Source organism: Halictus rubicundus, chromosome 8 (assembly GCF_050948215.1).
Source record: "Halictus rubicundus isolate RS-2024b chromosome 8, iyHalRubi1_principal, whole genome shotgun sequence".
Classification (NCBI taxonomy): Eukaryota; Metazoa; Arthropoda; class Insecta; order Hymenoptera; family Halictidae; genus Halictus; species Halictus rubicundus.
Window position 1 is genome coordinate 10,310,132 of NC_135156.1, and position 15,404 is coordinate 10,325,535.

General features: G+C 37.3%; 1 protein-coding gene across 2 annotated transcripts; it reads left to right on the top strand.

Moving 5' to 3' along the window:
• Positions 1 to 6,405: 6,405 nt before the first annotated feature.
• Hecw (Hecw ubiquitin protein ligase) lies at positions 6,406 to 13,360 on the top strand. Of its 2 annotated transcripts, XM_076791820.1 has the most exons (9): positions 6,406 to 6,789; positions 7,416 to 8,713; positions 9,191 to 9,472; positions 9,851 to 10,049; positions 10,121 to 10,674; positions 10,756 to 11,093; positions 11,508 to 11,708; positions 11,790 to 12,749; positions 12,891 to 13,360. In XM_076791820.1, the coding sequence occupies exons 2-9, from the start codon at positions 7,457 to 7,459 to the stop codon at positions 13,000 to 13,002; spliced, it is 3,903 nt and encodes a 1,300-aa protein (XP_076647935.1). In that variant the 5' UTR covers positions 6,406 to 6,789; positions 7,416 to 7,456; the 3' UTR covers positions 13,003 to 13,360. The 2 variants fall into 2 exon arrangements, with proteins under 2 accessions (XP_076647935.1, XP_076647936.1); XM_076791821.1 differs by lacking the exon at positions 9,191 to 9,472.
• Positions 13,361 to 15,404: the final 2,044 nt, after the last annotated feature.

The following is a 15,404-nucleotide window of genomic DNA, read 5'->3' on the forward strand; positions in this document are numbered from 1 at the left end:
ATATTTCACGGGGACGCTGTAATTGACACACTGGACCACAGTGAAATAACCGATTTTTATGTAACAATCTTTGAGATTGTAAAGACACTTCGAGTGACTGTGCGAACTTTATTTTTCAAGCATGTATTATAAAATCTATACAAATTCAATGTTCCGATTTTTACAAAACCAGTCACTTTGAATGCTCGTCAGATTAGAGCACGGTAAAAAATTCTTCTCGAACCCGTTAGCTAACACACTCGCGATCAATAGCGGAGACTCTTACACTTTCGCCCCGAGTTTCCACGAATAATTGCGTAAAACGATGACCGTCTGGGTTAAATGATTCACCGAGCGGACCCGACCGTTCTTCTTTTTTTCCGTCGAGCAGACTGTTCAGGGTCCCTGAAAAGTAACCGTCCGGGTCGGAAGAAAGGGCAAATGAGTAAGGTTATATTGAACAATGAAGGGCTGGAGCTTGTCCTTTCCGCCGGCACCTATTTGGCTGGATTGTGCAGCTTTTGTCCACTTGAATCAGTCGGCTAACAAGTCTCTGTTCCCTTATCCATTCGCGCGGCGAATCGATGAAGTTGCAAAAAAAGATTTAACGTCAGCTCTTGGCTGAAAGGTCGTTCTTTTATCGATTACCAAGGGATAAATGGAAAAGGCTGCGGGGTAGTTTGGTGGGAGGGAGCAAGAGGGGGAGAGAGAGGGGGGTAGTTTTTCACGAGAGAAGAAATACGTTAATGCAGAACAGTTAGACGGAGGAGCAGCGCGAAAAACCCCGGCCCGGAAAATATCGTGTCAATGTTTGCGCGGCACGTCCATGGAAAAGGCTACTTCCGCGGGGAATCATGTCGGACTTCTTGCCGCGCTACGAGAATTTAATATCGGATGTCCTAGTTCCTCGAAGGGGACCGGGAACCACCACATTCTGCCCGGGGATTATTCAGCCATATGCATAAGATTTCTTTGTACCGGAAAGCAGCCGGCGACGATTTAGTGAGGGACTTGGTCCGCGCCGGAAGGAGACGGTGAATGATGATGGAAAACCTTGCGCGTGGCTCAACGAGGGCAACCTACCGCCTTTGAACCTCCATGCCAGGTGCCATCTAATAAGACAACGGATGCTCACTCGTCCTCGCTGTTCTCGATGAAAAAAACTATGGCCGTCTAAATACCCGCTCATCTGCCAGGGAAATCTTTTTACTTCCTTTCTGGTGAACAAAAATATCGAATCTGGGAATCCAATATCCTGTTTCCGGATCGAAACAGTTTTGTCGAACATTTTAGCACGTTGAGCGCCGCCGTCGGTCACCGGAAATCAAATACAAAATTAAACAAACATTTTTTTTTTCTTTACAAAATGTTGCATTGCACAATCTTTAATGAATAATAAACACAGTTTTGTCTATATTGTAGACCGGTTTCTCTGTGAAAAATCAGCATTGTTCGACGCCCACAATTTCCGACCAAGCCTGAACAGTCTCGTGTTACTTTATATAACGAAATTAGATTGCGTGTACAATATACGCATGTCTGTGGCGTTTCAGTTCCAAGGTAATCAACATGATCGCACGGTGGATAATAAAATAAAACTTTCATTTTTATTGTTTACCGTACGTGTATAATCCAGTTTAATATCTTAGATCGGGATGCGAATAAGCACGAGTCAGGAAAGAAGAGAAAAATAGCATTCAAACAAATAGTGTAAACCTCAAAGAGACGCTGTCCTGTTTTATCCACAGCCCCATTATTCATTGTTTCGTACTAATACGTTCGTAACTTGATAAAGTTCCTCACCGGTACATAGAAGTCGTAAAAGCAGAACAATAAGGTTGGAACGCTCTGGCATTGTCTTACCTTAATTTCAATTATCCGGCGCGTTAATTAGTTTCAAATTGCTTTAAACGATCTGTTTGACAACGCAGGAAAGTGACTGTACTTAGAATAATGAGATGATAAGGTTGGACGTTGCATAAAGAGTTACTTGAGACCAAACTAGAAGAGTTGAAACTTGAGGAAATTGTCTTGTCAAATGCAGCTCTATGATTTCTGGAGGAGCTGAAACATCCGCGAGACATCTCAGCGTTTACTAATAACCCCATTTTGTTGCGCTTCTGACTGAGAAGATTACTGCCAGCAAATAGAAACGCCAAAATCCTAAAATGGCCGATTAGTGACACCGTTTCGCCATGAAAACACATAATTGAAAAGAAACTAAAAATCTGAACATTTTCTTATATTGTATCAATTAAAATCAAATATTTCAAACGTAGTCTCGGCATTTTCAATATCCTCCGAATTAAGTTACTACTTCAAATATCATTCCAGAAGTATTTTGTCAGAAGTCAAATATTTTATTTTCAAAACTGCACATACAGTCTAAAATAAGATAAACGTCTCTATGAAAACAAATTGAAAAACAGACCCGAGTCCGTTAACTGGATACTACTCACGTACAGCGGTGTAAATGAAGGGGTTTGTTCAATTCCCCTGAAAAGATAATTTCGGGGTTTGCATCCGAAGAAAGGTCATTCAACTGTGTGCACTCGCGATGCTGAAGGTGCAGGCGTGCTCGTAGCGCGCTCGATACACGCAAAGATTAATTAATAACATAGATGGAGCGGGTCGTCGGCTGGCGAATGTAACGAAATGGCAGACAAATTTTCTGTTCCACTTCGGTATGACCGTTCATTCAGATTTTACTGATTACGCTTTCGCGAACTTTTGCGAAACAAATCGCCGGGGTGGAAGGGGCTTTTGAAACTGAAATACGCTCGCGGGCAACGGGACGGCGGAGGAAAGAAGGCAATATTTACATCCGCCCATTAATTATAAATTTTCGCGCGTTATGTCAAGCTTCAAACTGCGATTTCTCGCACTCTTTTTCTCTCCCCTCCCTCTCGTTTTCTCTCGCTTCGTAAATTCAACACTGTCGCGCGGACGCGAGGGCCCGCGATGAGCAATTAAAATAAACAAGTTTTCTATTAGAATATAGTAATTATAATTGCGTCGCCAGTACAGAACGGGCGTACGTATGTTTCAGTTGGTTAACGAGTTCCCCTACTTTTCTTATTAAGCCACTATCTAATTTTCTTGCGTACGATCTTCTCCCCCGTAACTTTCACACGTGACGGTATGCATTTGCATCGCGCAGAGGTCGGGGAATTTCGCGATGGGAATTTTATCGCGACAACTTTGCAGTAATAAACGGTGATAATTATCACGGGAACGCAACGCGGATATCGCACGGCGACGTGGTGTTTTCTGCTGGACTTTGATTAAGTGGACCGGGTGGCTTTCTTTATAGCGGCACAGAATTGCAGACACAAAATATTTGTTTCGGAGATTTGGGGTCCGCGGATTTTTGCGCAAACTAGACGCTCTGCGAAGTAATTTCGGGAAATTGCAGTGAAACTAACTTCATTGAGGATTCTACTAATTATCAGACAATGTAAAAAGTACATTAGAGCTTGCCGAGTGCGTTCCTTATTGTAGCATTGCTGCACTCGCTTGCACTTAATAATTGGACATCAAAATTCAGAGTTGCGCCATGTTCTTTCAGATATGTTTCGGATATACATTCTTTTCTACTCAAGAAACTATACTCACAGATTCCATTTACTTCCAAAAAATCATTAACAGCACAATTCCAACGAATACAATCTTAATAAACAGGAGCAAGTTCTTGATCTAACAAAGTTTTATTGAACATAAACTATTGAACTGTTTCTTACCAACCGGCGGAAAACAGATTCGGAAAAATTCCTATGCACGGAGAAAAATGGAACGGAGGCAGAATTTCGAAGATTGGCAATGAACGAAAGAACACAAGTGTTAAGTAAATGTTAGCATTCAATTGAAGATCTTAACCGATAACTAATCGGGCTCCTCCATGGGCGGGTCTCTCTCTCTCTCTCTCTCTTTCTTCTCGCTTTAGCAAGCCATGATTGCGAAGGAAAGAATCGGGAGGACGAAGTACCGTCTGCAGAATAGCTTCGTCACGGTGACGATAATTGTGCCAATACCCTTTCATCGAATCCCTAAAGATCATACCAATTCGGAAGATTACCTCCGACATCTCGACTACAATCCCCAGCGGAATCAGTTTCTGCCTTGAAAAATGAGAACGCCGCGCCGGTAGGACAGTATTTGATTACGTGGGAACCGAGGACGATGTGTGCGCTTTGTTCGTCTTGTTTCATGCGATCAGCCACTGAAGCGTTCGTGATGAAATCTTTCGCCGGGGATGACGATTTAATATCTACGGCGACTCACTTCGACGCGGATCGCCGAATATCTGACGAGTTTTTGTATAACCAATTTCGATCTTCCGTTTCGAAATAATTAATGTTGAAGCAGGAATTTCTGTTTAATAAAAATTTCGAGAATGCCCAATTCCTCGCTTTTTCCTTAATCTTGTCGACCAGCTGCAAAAATGTTTCGAGAAAAACGTATTTAAGATCGCCATTGGCTAAAGATATAAGAATCAACGTTTTGTTAAAAAAAGATGCACATTATTTACAAATCATTGAAATTATTAAGAGAATGAATAAAGTATACAGCCATTGCTTCTTGCAAATGTAACCATCCGGTTATTTAATCAATATACTTCTTTTGTTTGGTTTGCTAATTTGCAAGTGACCTTATGTATCAAGGACGGAGAAAAGTGATTTCAAGAAATATTGCTAACCTCGCTATCAGTTGAATATGAAGAGTCCCTTTCTGGAAAATGAAACTCAACTAATTTGTAGAATGTGGACAAAATGTAACGATTGCAACGTATACAAATTTTAACTGGAATGATGTAACTGTTCGTTGCATTGTTCTTATCGTGTGGAAAGTAATTTGACAGTGATACGAAGCGCTCAAACTTAATAATTGTAGTGCCAATTATAGAAAACCCGAGAGGCGAGTTCAAGTACGGACATGTCTGATGTAACTTCAGCAAGGTATGCAAAATGTTCAAGGTCCAATACAGGGCACAAGGTAAATAATAAAAATATTGCAAGCCACTTGAGACTTCCACTGCAGATTCCTACAGGTAGAATTGCATAAGGTTTCCGCATGTAAACCGTATCCTTTTAGAAACGTGTTCAACAGTTCGCCAGCGTATGAAATGGAAACTTATACCCCACACATACTACATACCACTTTTTACATAATTACTTGAATGACTTGACGTTGGAATTTCGTCTACGGAAAATATTTATCAAACGTAAAAATTAATTATTGAGGTGGTATGAAAAAACTAAAAATTGGGATCTGTGAGATTGCAACAGACTTGAAAAAGTAACCACGGTGGTGAATTTTTACTCTTAACATGATTGATTTAACATTGATTCTTTAAATGAAAATTTCACAATTGATATTCTATACTTTACATACAAAATACCATTTTCTCTTTGAAGTGATGTTCTACAAACAAAATTGTTATGCGACACCGTAATAACAGTCTCTATAATAATAATAATGACTTAGTATAATAGCATTTATTAAATAAAGTTCATCAAATATTGAATGAATTGACAAAAGCGAATGGTGGCGGCACCTTCTACAGAAATCAAAAACTCAGGAAGTCAGAAAAACGGAACTTTTGAAATAAACAATGTAGATATTACACAAAAAGAGGTTTGAGATGTAATGTCTGTTTTATCACTGAATTTCTAGTAAGACACTACAGCACAGACGAGGCATAGGAGTAGGCCAATCACCCAATGTATTTCTTGTCTCACATCCGCGGGACTCTACAGTCTACAGTCCCTTTACCATTTCTATGTCACATCCTACCTTATCGGTCGGAACTAATATAGTAGAACTAATATCACAGACGAGATGCAGGAGTACACCAGTCACCTTATGCTGATTCGTGTCGCACAATATGAAATACCGACTCTACCAGAGACTCTATCGGTCGAACCCAAGCTCGGGCCTGCGGATTTTCCATTTTTTACAACTAGTTTGCAACTACAAAATTGGAAAAAAATAAAATACGTATCATTACAATTAATATTATTCTTAATTTATATTAATTACAGATTTTGTACACAAGATTTACATGTTAGTTACATATTTCATATAAAACAATTAAACGTCTAAAAGACGGACCGGTTCTGTGCCATGCTAAAGCGGCGATGTCACGAAAGTGGGAACGCCGAAACCCCGGGCGTGAGCACTCTCATTCCTCTCTGGTCATAACATCACAGACACGTATTTGTCAGCATAGAGGGCGTATGAAAACGAGTTGTTTTTGCGTGAGACACAAAATCACATATGATTGGTCTACTCCTACCTATATCTATTCTGTGATATATGGTCTGATTCAGGCTAAAAAGACTAGGGGCAGCACTGTACCGGGAACACCGAAACCCCGGGTGTGAACACTCTCACATCCTTTATGCTATAAGTACATACCGTGCGCGCACAGGTGATGGGATATCTAGCTTGAACAATGCTTTTTAAATCTATGGCGAGGAAGCAGAAAGTAAAAAGAAAAACCTAGCTAAACTCCCCATAAACGGCAAACTTTGACGTCACTTCTACATATTGTTTGTTGAAGTTAAGATTTCAGTAATTTTATAGTTGGCAACCAATAAGATGCTCACGACGGATACACAGGAAAAACCGGAACAAGTGACAGTATGAAAAGTTACCAGATAGAGTCTGCTATATCATTCTGTCAAACGAACGCGTTCCCCCATCTATCCGTGTAATAAGTTTGACGATTAAATGAGTATGTAAATGTGACGTAAAATGTCTTTACCGGGCGTTTCGGATAAGATATTCGGAAAGATGTAACATATGTAGGTAAGCCATACAAACATGTTGAAATTTCCGTGCGATATAACGTTTCTGACGAGCACTCAAATTCAAAGCATTAACAGTTATATTCCTCGTAAGCATAGGCTTGTAGGGATCAAGTATGACATGTTTACTGTCATAACTTCTATACAATAAGCGGATATTATAAACGATCCTTAAATATTGTTGCGTTGCATTGAATTTGAAGTTTTCGACATTTAAAGTACAAGCATTATTATAATTACACATCTTGCAAGTATGGAATTGCTCGTTTATACACTGCTCGCATAATCTGTTTTTGTAAACTAAATTTGAGACGATTTAAGCAAAAATTGTTTAAAAACTTACCATTTAAACTTGAAATCTCATATTAAGATTGCTTCAAACGAGATTCACACGAATGAATCATCATTTGAAGGACTGAAAGTTCTGTTGAATGTAGACCCAATTTAATTCGACATACTTTTTCCATTCCGTCATTAACGTTATCTTATACCTTTTTAAAGTCACTTTTACTTTATACATATATCCTTCACTATACTTTAAATCATAATGAATATTTTATTCCTGTTAATATGTCTTTTACCGCACTTACAAGATTAATGTTAGTTTAATCTTATTTCCATTTGCAGTAGATAAAAAGACACAAGCGATTGGTGTTATGTTTTAAAAAATGCCATCTGAAGTTAACATTAGCGATGCGGCTTTCGAGAAGGATAATGGGGGGGATGAATCGGAAGAGCAGAGTGTTTCTTTATTAACTGTTAGTACTACAAATCAGGATTCTCCAGCTACGGTAAAACATGTGAAAACCAATGCCATAAGAAATAATAGTAAAGCATTTACGTCTGACATTGAAAACGATTTTATAAGGCAAAATGAGAATGCATCTTTACCGTTAGATACAAATTCTAGACAGCCAGAAAATGGTTTACAGCAAGCAGAAGCATCTTCTTGTCCACAGGAAGTTGTTAATAATATAGCTGAAGCTAGTATGGTAAACTCTTTCGAAGAAGAAAACAGCTGCTCAGAATCAAAATGCAGTGAAGAAAATGCAATTTCAAAACCTGCTGATTCTACGGCATCAATGTCCGTTAGTCAAGCTGAGGGTAATAGCAGCAGTTCAAGTAAATGCAGTAACGAAGTTCTACAAAACTCGAATCAAAGGCTTACCTCGTTGTCCCATAAGAATCTAACGAGAAAGAAGTGCTTTTTAGCTAGTATTGAAAGCAATACTGGAAATATAGCAAGCACTTCAGAGCAACTACCTTTGTCTTCAAGAAACATGATGAGAAAAAAACAGTTTTTTAGCAGGGACTTGCAACCTAGCAATGTGGAATCTCAATATGAACAGAATACAAGAGACCAGTATAATAATATTGGTGATAATGTATACAATGAACACAGCAGGAGTTCATGTACAAAAGATTATAGTTTACCCTTGGAAAGTCTAGCCTCGTGTAGCTCAGATGATCGCTCACAGTTCCAAAGCACATCGACAAGTGAAGCACATAGTAGTAATGATATTGTAAATGCACATAAACCGTTAAGTTTAACAGAGAATAATAATAAGAGTACAAGTGAACATTTTAGCAGATTTAACGAAGCTGGTAGCTCCTATTCCCATGTATCTAAAAGTGTGCCAAAAACTCAAAACAGTTTGGCAGACTTAGTTCGTTATAACGAGATGATAAGGAAACCATTCAAACTGCCAATTTTAGAGAATTTACATGAAACTGCCAGTGCTCAACAAAATGAACTCGAAGACAATGCTGTAGCACTTATGGAACCATCCTCCATCAAACAAGTACGTCTAGAAGGGGCCCAAGGCTTAGAAATGGAACCACATCGTTCTTCAAATAGCAGTGATGGAAGCAATTCTGATACAGAATCACAGCAGGCAGTTCTAGGTCGTAACGGGACCAAACAGGTGCAACTTCTTTCACCTTAATGTTTGTAAATCATTAATTATGTATAACAATAACCAACTCAGCATGTCACAGTTTTTTAAGAAATCGGATAAGTTGCATAATAATGTTCTTCTTTATTTTAATATTAGAGGTATGTGAGAATCCTAAAATGTCGGGTACCTTATAGTCGGGACGGATCGGGAAGGCATCAGATCAAGACGAGTTGGCTTTTCGAAAATTTCCGGATTCTCGAATAAAATTTTTGTCCCGTCCCGTTCTGATCCGACATTTTTGGGTTCTCGCACACCTCTAGTTAATATACATGTTTTTCCGCACTTTTGTGTATGCACATACACTGTGATTTTCATTTCAAAACGTTAATGTAGATTAGTATTACACTCCTTCAAAGGAATCAGTGAAAGTCTGGTTAAAGTAATTTTGAGATGATTTTTATTGCCTTTTGCATTAATATCTATAAAAAAAATATTTCTCTATAGAGGACATGTGATACAAACGGTATCGTAACAAAAGAAGGTGTGGAATATTATCAGTTATGGCGAAGTACAGGAGGCTTCTCATCACCTGAACGTTTATACGAAACATTATACCCAAGTCCTCCACCACTTCCACCACGGACAATGCCCAAACTTTCATACGGAATCAACGCTGGCCCACGAAAATTTCCTAGACGGTGTTCTCAAATGTTTGCAGCACCTTTGCACCCTGAAGATTGTTTTGGGTTTGAAATAGTAGATGTTGATGAAGCTTCTAATTCAAAGGTGATTTTAAATGATTTTTTTATTTGCATGTTTCCCACAAAATGCCCAATATATTTTTTACACTTATAAGCAGAGCTGTGTGAGAACCCGAACGTGTTGGGTACTCGATGGTCGGAACGAATCGAGACGAGTCGCATTGTTGAAAATTTTGGGATTCTTGAATATATCGGGATTCCCGAGAATATTCGAGAATCTTCATATGCTCGGGAATAATCCTGAAAATTATCAAGAACTCGCCCTGACTCCGAATAAAATTCTCGACCCGTCTCGATTCGCTATTTTCGGGTTCTCACACACCTCTAATTATAATCATCTGTAATTGACTTCTTGAGTATTTGCTTTTTGCAAAGTTGCTAATTATTTACTGTAATATTTCAGTCGCGGACAGCTGTTACGAAAAGTATAGCACTATTAAGTTTACCAAGAGCACATAGGCCGCTGGAACGACCAGAAGCTGGACCGACAAATCAGTTAGAATGTCCACCAACACCTACGCATCATCCAAAGTTATTGCGTCCATTACCAATGTGCCAAAAATCGAGTGTACCGTTGCCCTCTGAAGAACCTTTGCCTCCATGTAAAGTTTTAAGCATTTATTTTTTAACGTTATTTTAACAAAATAATGTATTAAATGTATTCCCATTGTAGGCTGGGAAGCAAGAATCGATAGCCACGGTCGAGTGTTCTATATAGATCATATTAACCGTACCACTACTTGGCAGAGGCCCAATTTAACAACGCGAAATACAGGTTGTGATCTTCGACGACAGCAATTGGATCGACGTTACCAGAGCGTTCGTCGAACCATTTCTCGACCTGACAATATTGATCGTGAGCCGGCAAGCTCGCAAAGTTCACAACACGCGAACGGGAATAATTTTGAGAATGCTGAACGACCACTACCGGAACGACCATCATCGGAAAGAACCGATCCCGAACCTTTTGACATCAACACGAGTCCTCCAGTATTATTCTTAACGAGACCCGACTTCTTTACAGAATTACACACTAACGAAGAAGCATTGGAATGGTACAATCGCAATGCCAGCCTAAAACACATGATTAATAGGATTAGACGGGATAAAACAGTATTTCCAAGATACGAACATAATAGGGATTTGGTTGTTTTAATAAATTTCTTTGCTGATCCAAATAAGGAGCTTCCAAGGGGCTACGAATCAAAACTCGATAGGACAGGCAAAGTAAAGATGTTTAAGCTTTTGTTATTTATCGTATCCAAAACAAATTTACAAAGCTTAAATGTCTAAGCATCTTTTTTTCAGAAATTCTTCATCTGTCATGCTAGAAAAGCCACATCTTTCATTGATCCAAGATTGCCTACCGAAGCAGCACATGCACGAACGCTATTAGATGAAGCACCTGTACCACCACCAAGACCGCAACAATCAGCTGTTACCACCACACCTGATATACCTGTAGCTTATAATGACAAAGTTGTTGCTTTCTTACGTCAGCCAAATATAATGGATATTTTGAAAGAAAGACACTCGGTGTTAGGACAAAATATTGCATTGAGAGAAAAAGTGAATACTATAAGGAATGAAGGCACTACTGCTTTACAACGATTAGGTCATGATGTACCTCTCGCACTACTATTAAGGTACAAAATATTATACTAGTATCAATTATGCTGGGTTTACATTAGTCTAGTTGCTGGATCCAGCAATTACAAGTCTTGTTACGACTTTTTCTTCCTCTAAATGACCAAGTTTGATTATCTTCGCGGCAACATCGGCAATGCCGAAACGTTACCGCATACTAGTCCGAAGACCTCACTAAGTCGTTCAATCGGTAGTAGCGACGGGCGGTGTAATCAACGCAAATTTATAACTCGCGCTTACTGGGAATTCCTTCAGTCATATGACTAGATTGTTTGCTGGAATGAAAACACCGTTTACATTATTCCAGTTACGATCTAGTACTAAATTGGAATGCTACTGAACTAATGTGAATCCATGTAAAAAATGATGATAAGTTTATGCAATTAATTAATATATTGAATTCATTGTTGTAGCTTATTTGAACAAGAAATTATGTCTTATGTACCTGGGAACATGGGCAGATCTCCATTAGGTAGTCCGCATGCTTCACCTGGCTTAACCAGAGCTTCTGCTAGAGCCCCAGCTCCGTACAGAAGAGATTTTGAAGCTAAACTTAGAACATTTTACAGGAAGCTAGAAAGTAAGGGGTATGGGCAAGGTCCAGGAAAGCTAAAGTAAGTAGTTTAGATTAATATTACATTAATTTTTGATTCGTAATTTTCACTTTACGTTCAACTAATATTGTTTTCTGTCAGATTGCATATTAGAAGAGAGCATCTTTTGGAAGATGCCTTTACTCGCATCATGGCCGCTTCGAAGAAAGATTTACAAAAAGGCAAGCTGGTAGTTATGTTCGATCACGAGGAAGGTTTAGACTACGGCGGACCGTCCCGCGAATTTTTCTTTCATCTGTCGCGTGAGCTTTTCAATCCGTACTACGGATTGTTCGAGTATTCTGCTAACGACACTTATACAGTGCAAGTGTCGCCGATGTCAGCTTTCGTAGACAATTATCACGATTGGTTTAAATTCTCCGGTAGAGTTTTAGGTCTAGCCCTGGTTCATCAATATCTGCTTGATGCATTTTTCACGAGACCTTTCTACAAGGCTCTTCTGAGAATACCAGCAAGCTTGAGCGACTTAGAAAGTTTAGATCAAGAATTTCACCAGAGTTTAATGTGGATCAAGGAGAAAGACATAAGCATAGAACCGTTGGAATTAACATTTTCGGTGACAGAGGAACTATTGGGGCGGGTGGCTGAACGCGAATTAAAACCGGGAGGCAGAAATATCGCCGTCACCGAGAAAAATAAAAAAGAATACCTCGAAAGAGTTGTACGCTGGAGACTCGAGCGCGGCGTTGCGGAACAAACGGAATCGTTGGTTCGTGGATTTTATGAAGTTGTCGATCCACGATTAGTGTCGGTCTTCGATGCACGTGAACTGGAATTGGTAATAGCGGGGGCAGCTGAAATTGATCTTAACGATTGGAGAACGCACACAGAATACAGAAGTGGTTACCATGACGCTCATCCGGTTGTGGAATGGTTTTGGAGCAGTATAAGTCGATTTACAAACGAACAAAGATTAAGACTACTACAATTTGTTACTGGAACGTCAAGTATTCCATACGAAGGATTTGCAGCTCTACGTGGATCCACCGGACCACGGAAATTTTGCATTGAAAAATGGGGAAGGCCGAATAGTTTACCCAGGTATACAAACTGCTATCGTAGCATTGATTTATTAGTAACTTAGTTACAGCAAAAATTTCTAATGAGTTATTCAAATATTCAATCGGAACTGTAGTATTTATTATATAATACTATATTTTAAACGACATATATATTTTTTAGAGCTCATACATGCTTTAATCGCTTGGATCTTCCACCATATCCTACACCTGAAATTTTATATGAGAAGCTTTTATTGGCCGTAGAAGAGACGAACACGTTTGGAATAGAATAAAGTAAATTATTTATCTCGATTACAGCAGATATTTAGCGATGAAATAGAAGTATGCGTCGCATTGTTCAAATCGGATGAAGCATTATTATGGATTTAAAGGTGTATTGGTGAAGAATTCTACTATTCAGAAACTCGCAATTGGATTTTTAAGATTACTACAATCAAAACTGTATCAAAATGTAAATATCTAGAAGAAAAAAACAGTTGCGCATATTTTGAAAATTTTAAATATTGTATACATGTTGCTGTAATCTATTTATATTGAATCTGAACGGCAATTCGCGCACTTTATGTCTTGTATAAAAGTAAGAGATTTAATACATTACTGCAAAATATGTCGATATGGATATATATACAATTACATTTTCGTTCAAGTTTGTGTGGTTACCGAGCTTGCTGAAATACTAATATACAGTATACCTGATTTGTTAAAGAACGAATAAATACTTCATAAGGGACTGAAAAGATATAACGAGATTTGTATGAAAACCATTTTTTGAATATCCACAAAATCCCTTATGATGTATTTAGTCGTTCTCAGGTAATTCAAACACGGTAGATACAACCGTGGACGAAATTCAATTTTAAATTGATGCAAAAGTACGCAGAAGATTTTTTCTTCGCATTTTACAAAAAAATATAACAAATTTTTAACAGAGAAGATAAAACGAACGATGCATTTCACACAAGTATATAGTGCAGCTATATTAGTAATTTATTCAGTGGTTTATTTAGTTTATATTTGCGATGATCATTTCTAGTCTATATTTCTAATATGTACTAAATTTTTAACTTTTTTTCTAATTTTTTAAGACATTCCATGTCAATTTACTTAATATACTGTCAATAATCACTTTAAGAAGTTGTTCAAGGAAATAGAAAAAATGTTTATAGTGCGACGAAATTTTAATGCACATTAACATTGTCTTTCTCGAGAGATATGATCATGTTTTATAAACATTTTTTCCGTTATCCACATGTCATGTAATTAACGAATTTGGATCGAATAAACTTTCATTAAGCATTTGTAAAATGTTCAGAAAGAAATTGTCAATGAATACACAACGAAAGTATGAATACCGAAAAATATGTCATTGAAAGTAATAATAACGATAATGATTAAGTTATTATTCAAGTATTAATTTTGCATTTAGTATTAATGTAGGACAATTCGCAGAATTATAATTGATGTGTAGAGTATTGTTAAAAAGCATATTGTTTATACAATTCTTTAAATCGATTGTAATAACAGTAAGATGGGAACGAGATATTGTAATGTTGTTACTTAAAGAATCGATGGACATTTAGATGCTCTTATGCTTCAAGAATTACTCTACCTCTACCACACTTTAATCTTGCTTCAACAGCTTGAAAAATTTTCTTCTCTCGACTGTTTAGCCTTTTCTGATTCATAAGAAAACATACATAAAATTTTAATACTTGCTGATGTCTAACAATGCCGAAGAAATAATATGACAGCGTCACTTAGTTTATATACCTATGTTGAATTACACAGAAATTATATTGAAAAATGGCAAGGTATATTAAACAAAGATATTTATCGAATGGCAGACAGCATTTGCATTAAATTATTGAAATGTAAATAATAATTGAAAAGTTCAATAGTTATCAAACACATAAAATATACAAACATAAATATAATTTCAACTTATGATCTATTTGATCTTCGATGACGACAACGATGACTGCATCGTTAAATTATGATAATAAACTTAATAAATAATAGTGGTGATAGTAATACTATTTATTAAATAGGTAAGCTAATATTATGTGATTGTTGAGGATAAGTTGCACTTTATATCGTCTGTAAACTAGTCATGTAGCATAGCAAAACGGTAGAATTTAGTATGTACTGTACACGTTACAGGCAAGTTAATCTTAGATAACACAACATTTACAATGAACCATGACTGTGTGAGAGCATTCTTTACTTTATTGTTAAAGAAAATAAAACGTGCCTCTTTTGTTATGTTACATTAAACATTGTTGTTTTTTATTTTTATTCGTTAAAATTTATTACTTGTAGAACTAATGTTTCCTACGAGTGGAGCGAATTTAAAACAACGTTCGGAATCTTCCAGAAAGTCCAATTTAGTTATAATTCTCTAAAAATACATACTAAAAAAAGTTACGCAATTACTCGCTTATATATTTCTCATTTATACATTGTGTATATCGTATTACATTATTTTTGTATATTTTTTATTGTCATAAGAAAATGAAACTCAGATCAGATCAGATTTGCGTTTAATATTCTTTATATGTGTGTATTAATTATGTAAAAGAAGTCATTATGAAACACAAAAAGATTTAAAAACAATTAATTTATTAAATAGTTGGCGACAAATGTGTCATGTTACAATCCATGCAAGTGCATAGTA

What these genes read in the sequence shown, in the direction of transcription:
- Hecw (XM_076791820.1), top strand. Translation starts at nt 7,457, where the DNA reads ATGCCATCTGAAGTTAACATTAGCGATGCGGCTTTCGAGAAGGATAAT. An exon ending in GTCGTAACGGGACCAAACAG is followed by an intron (nt 8,714 to 9,190) that starts GTGCAACTTCTT and finishes ATTTCTCTATAG; the next exon opens with AGGACATGTGATACAAACGG. An exon ending in CCTCTCGCACTACTATTAAG is followed by an intron (nt 11,094 to 11,507) that starts GTACAAAATATT and finishes TCATTGTTGTAG; the next exon opens with CTTATTTGAACAAGAAATTA.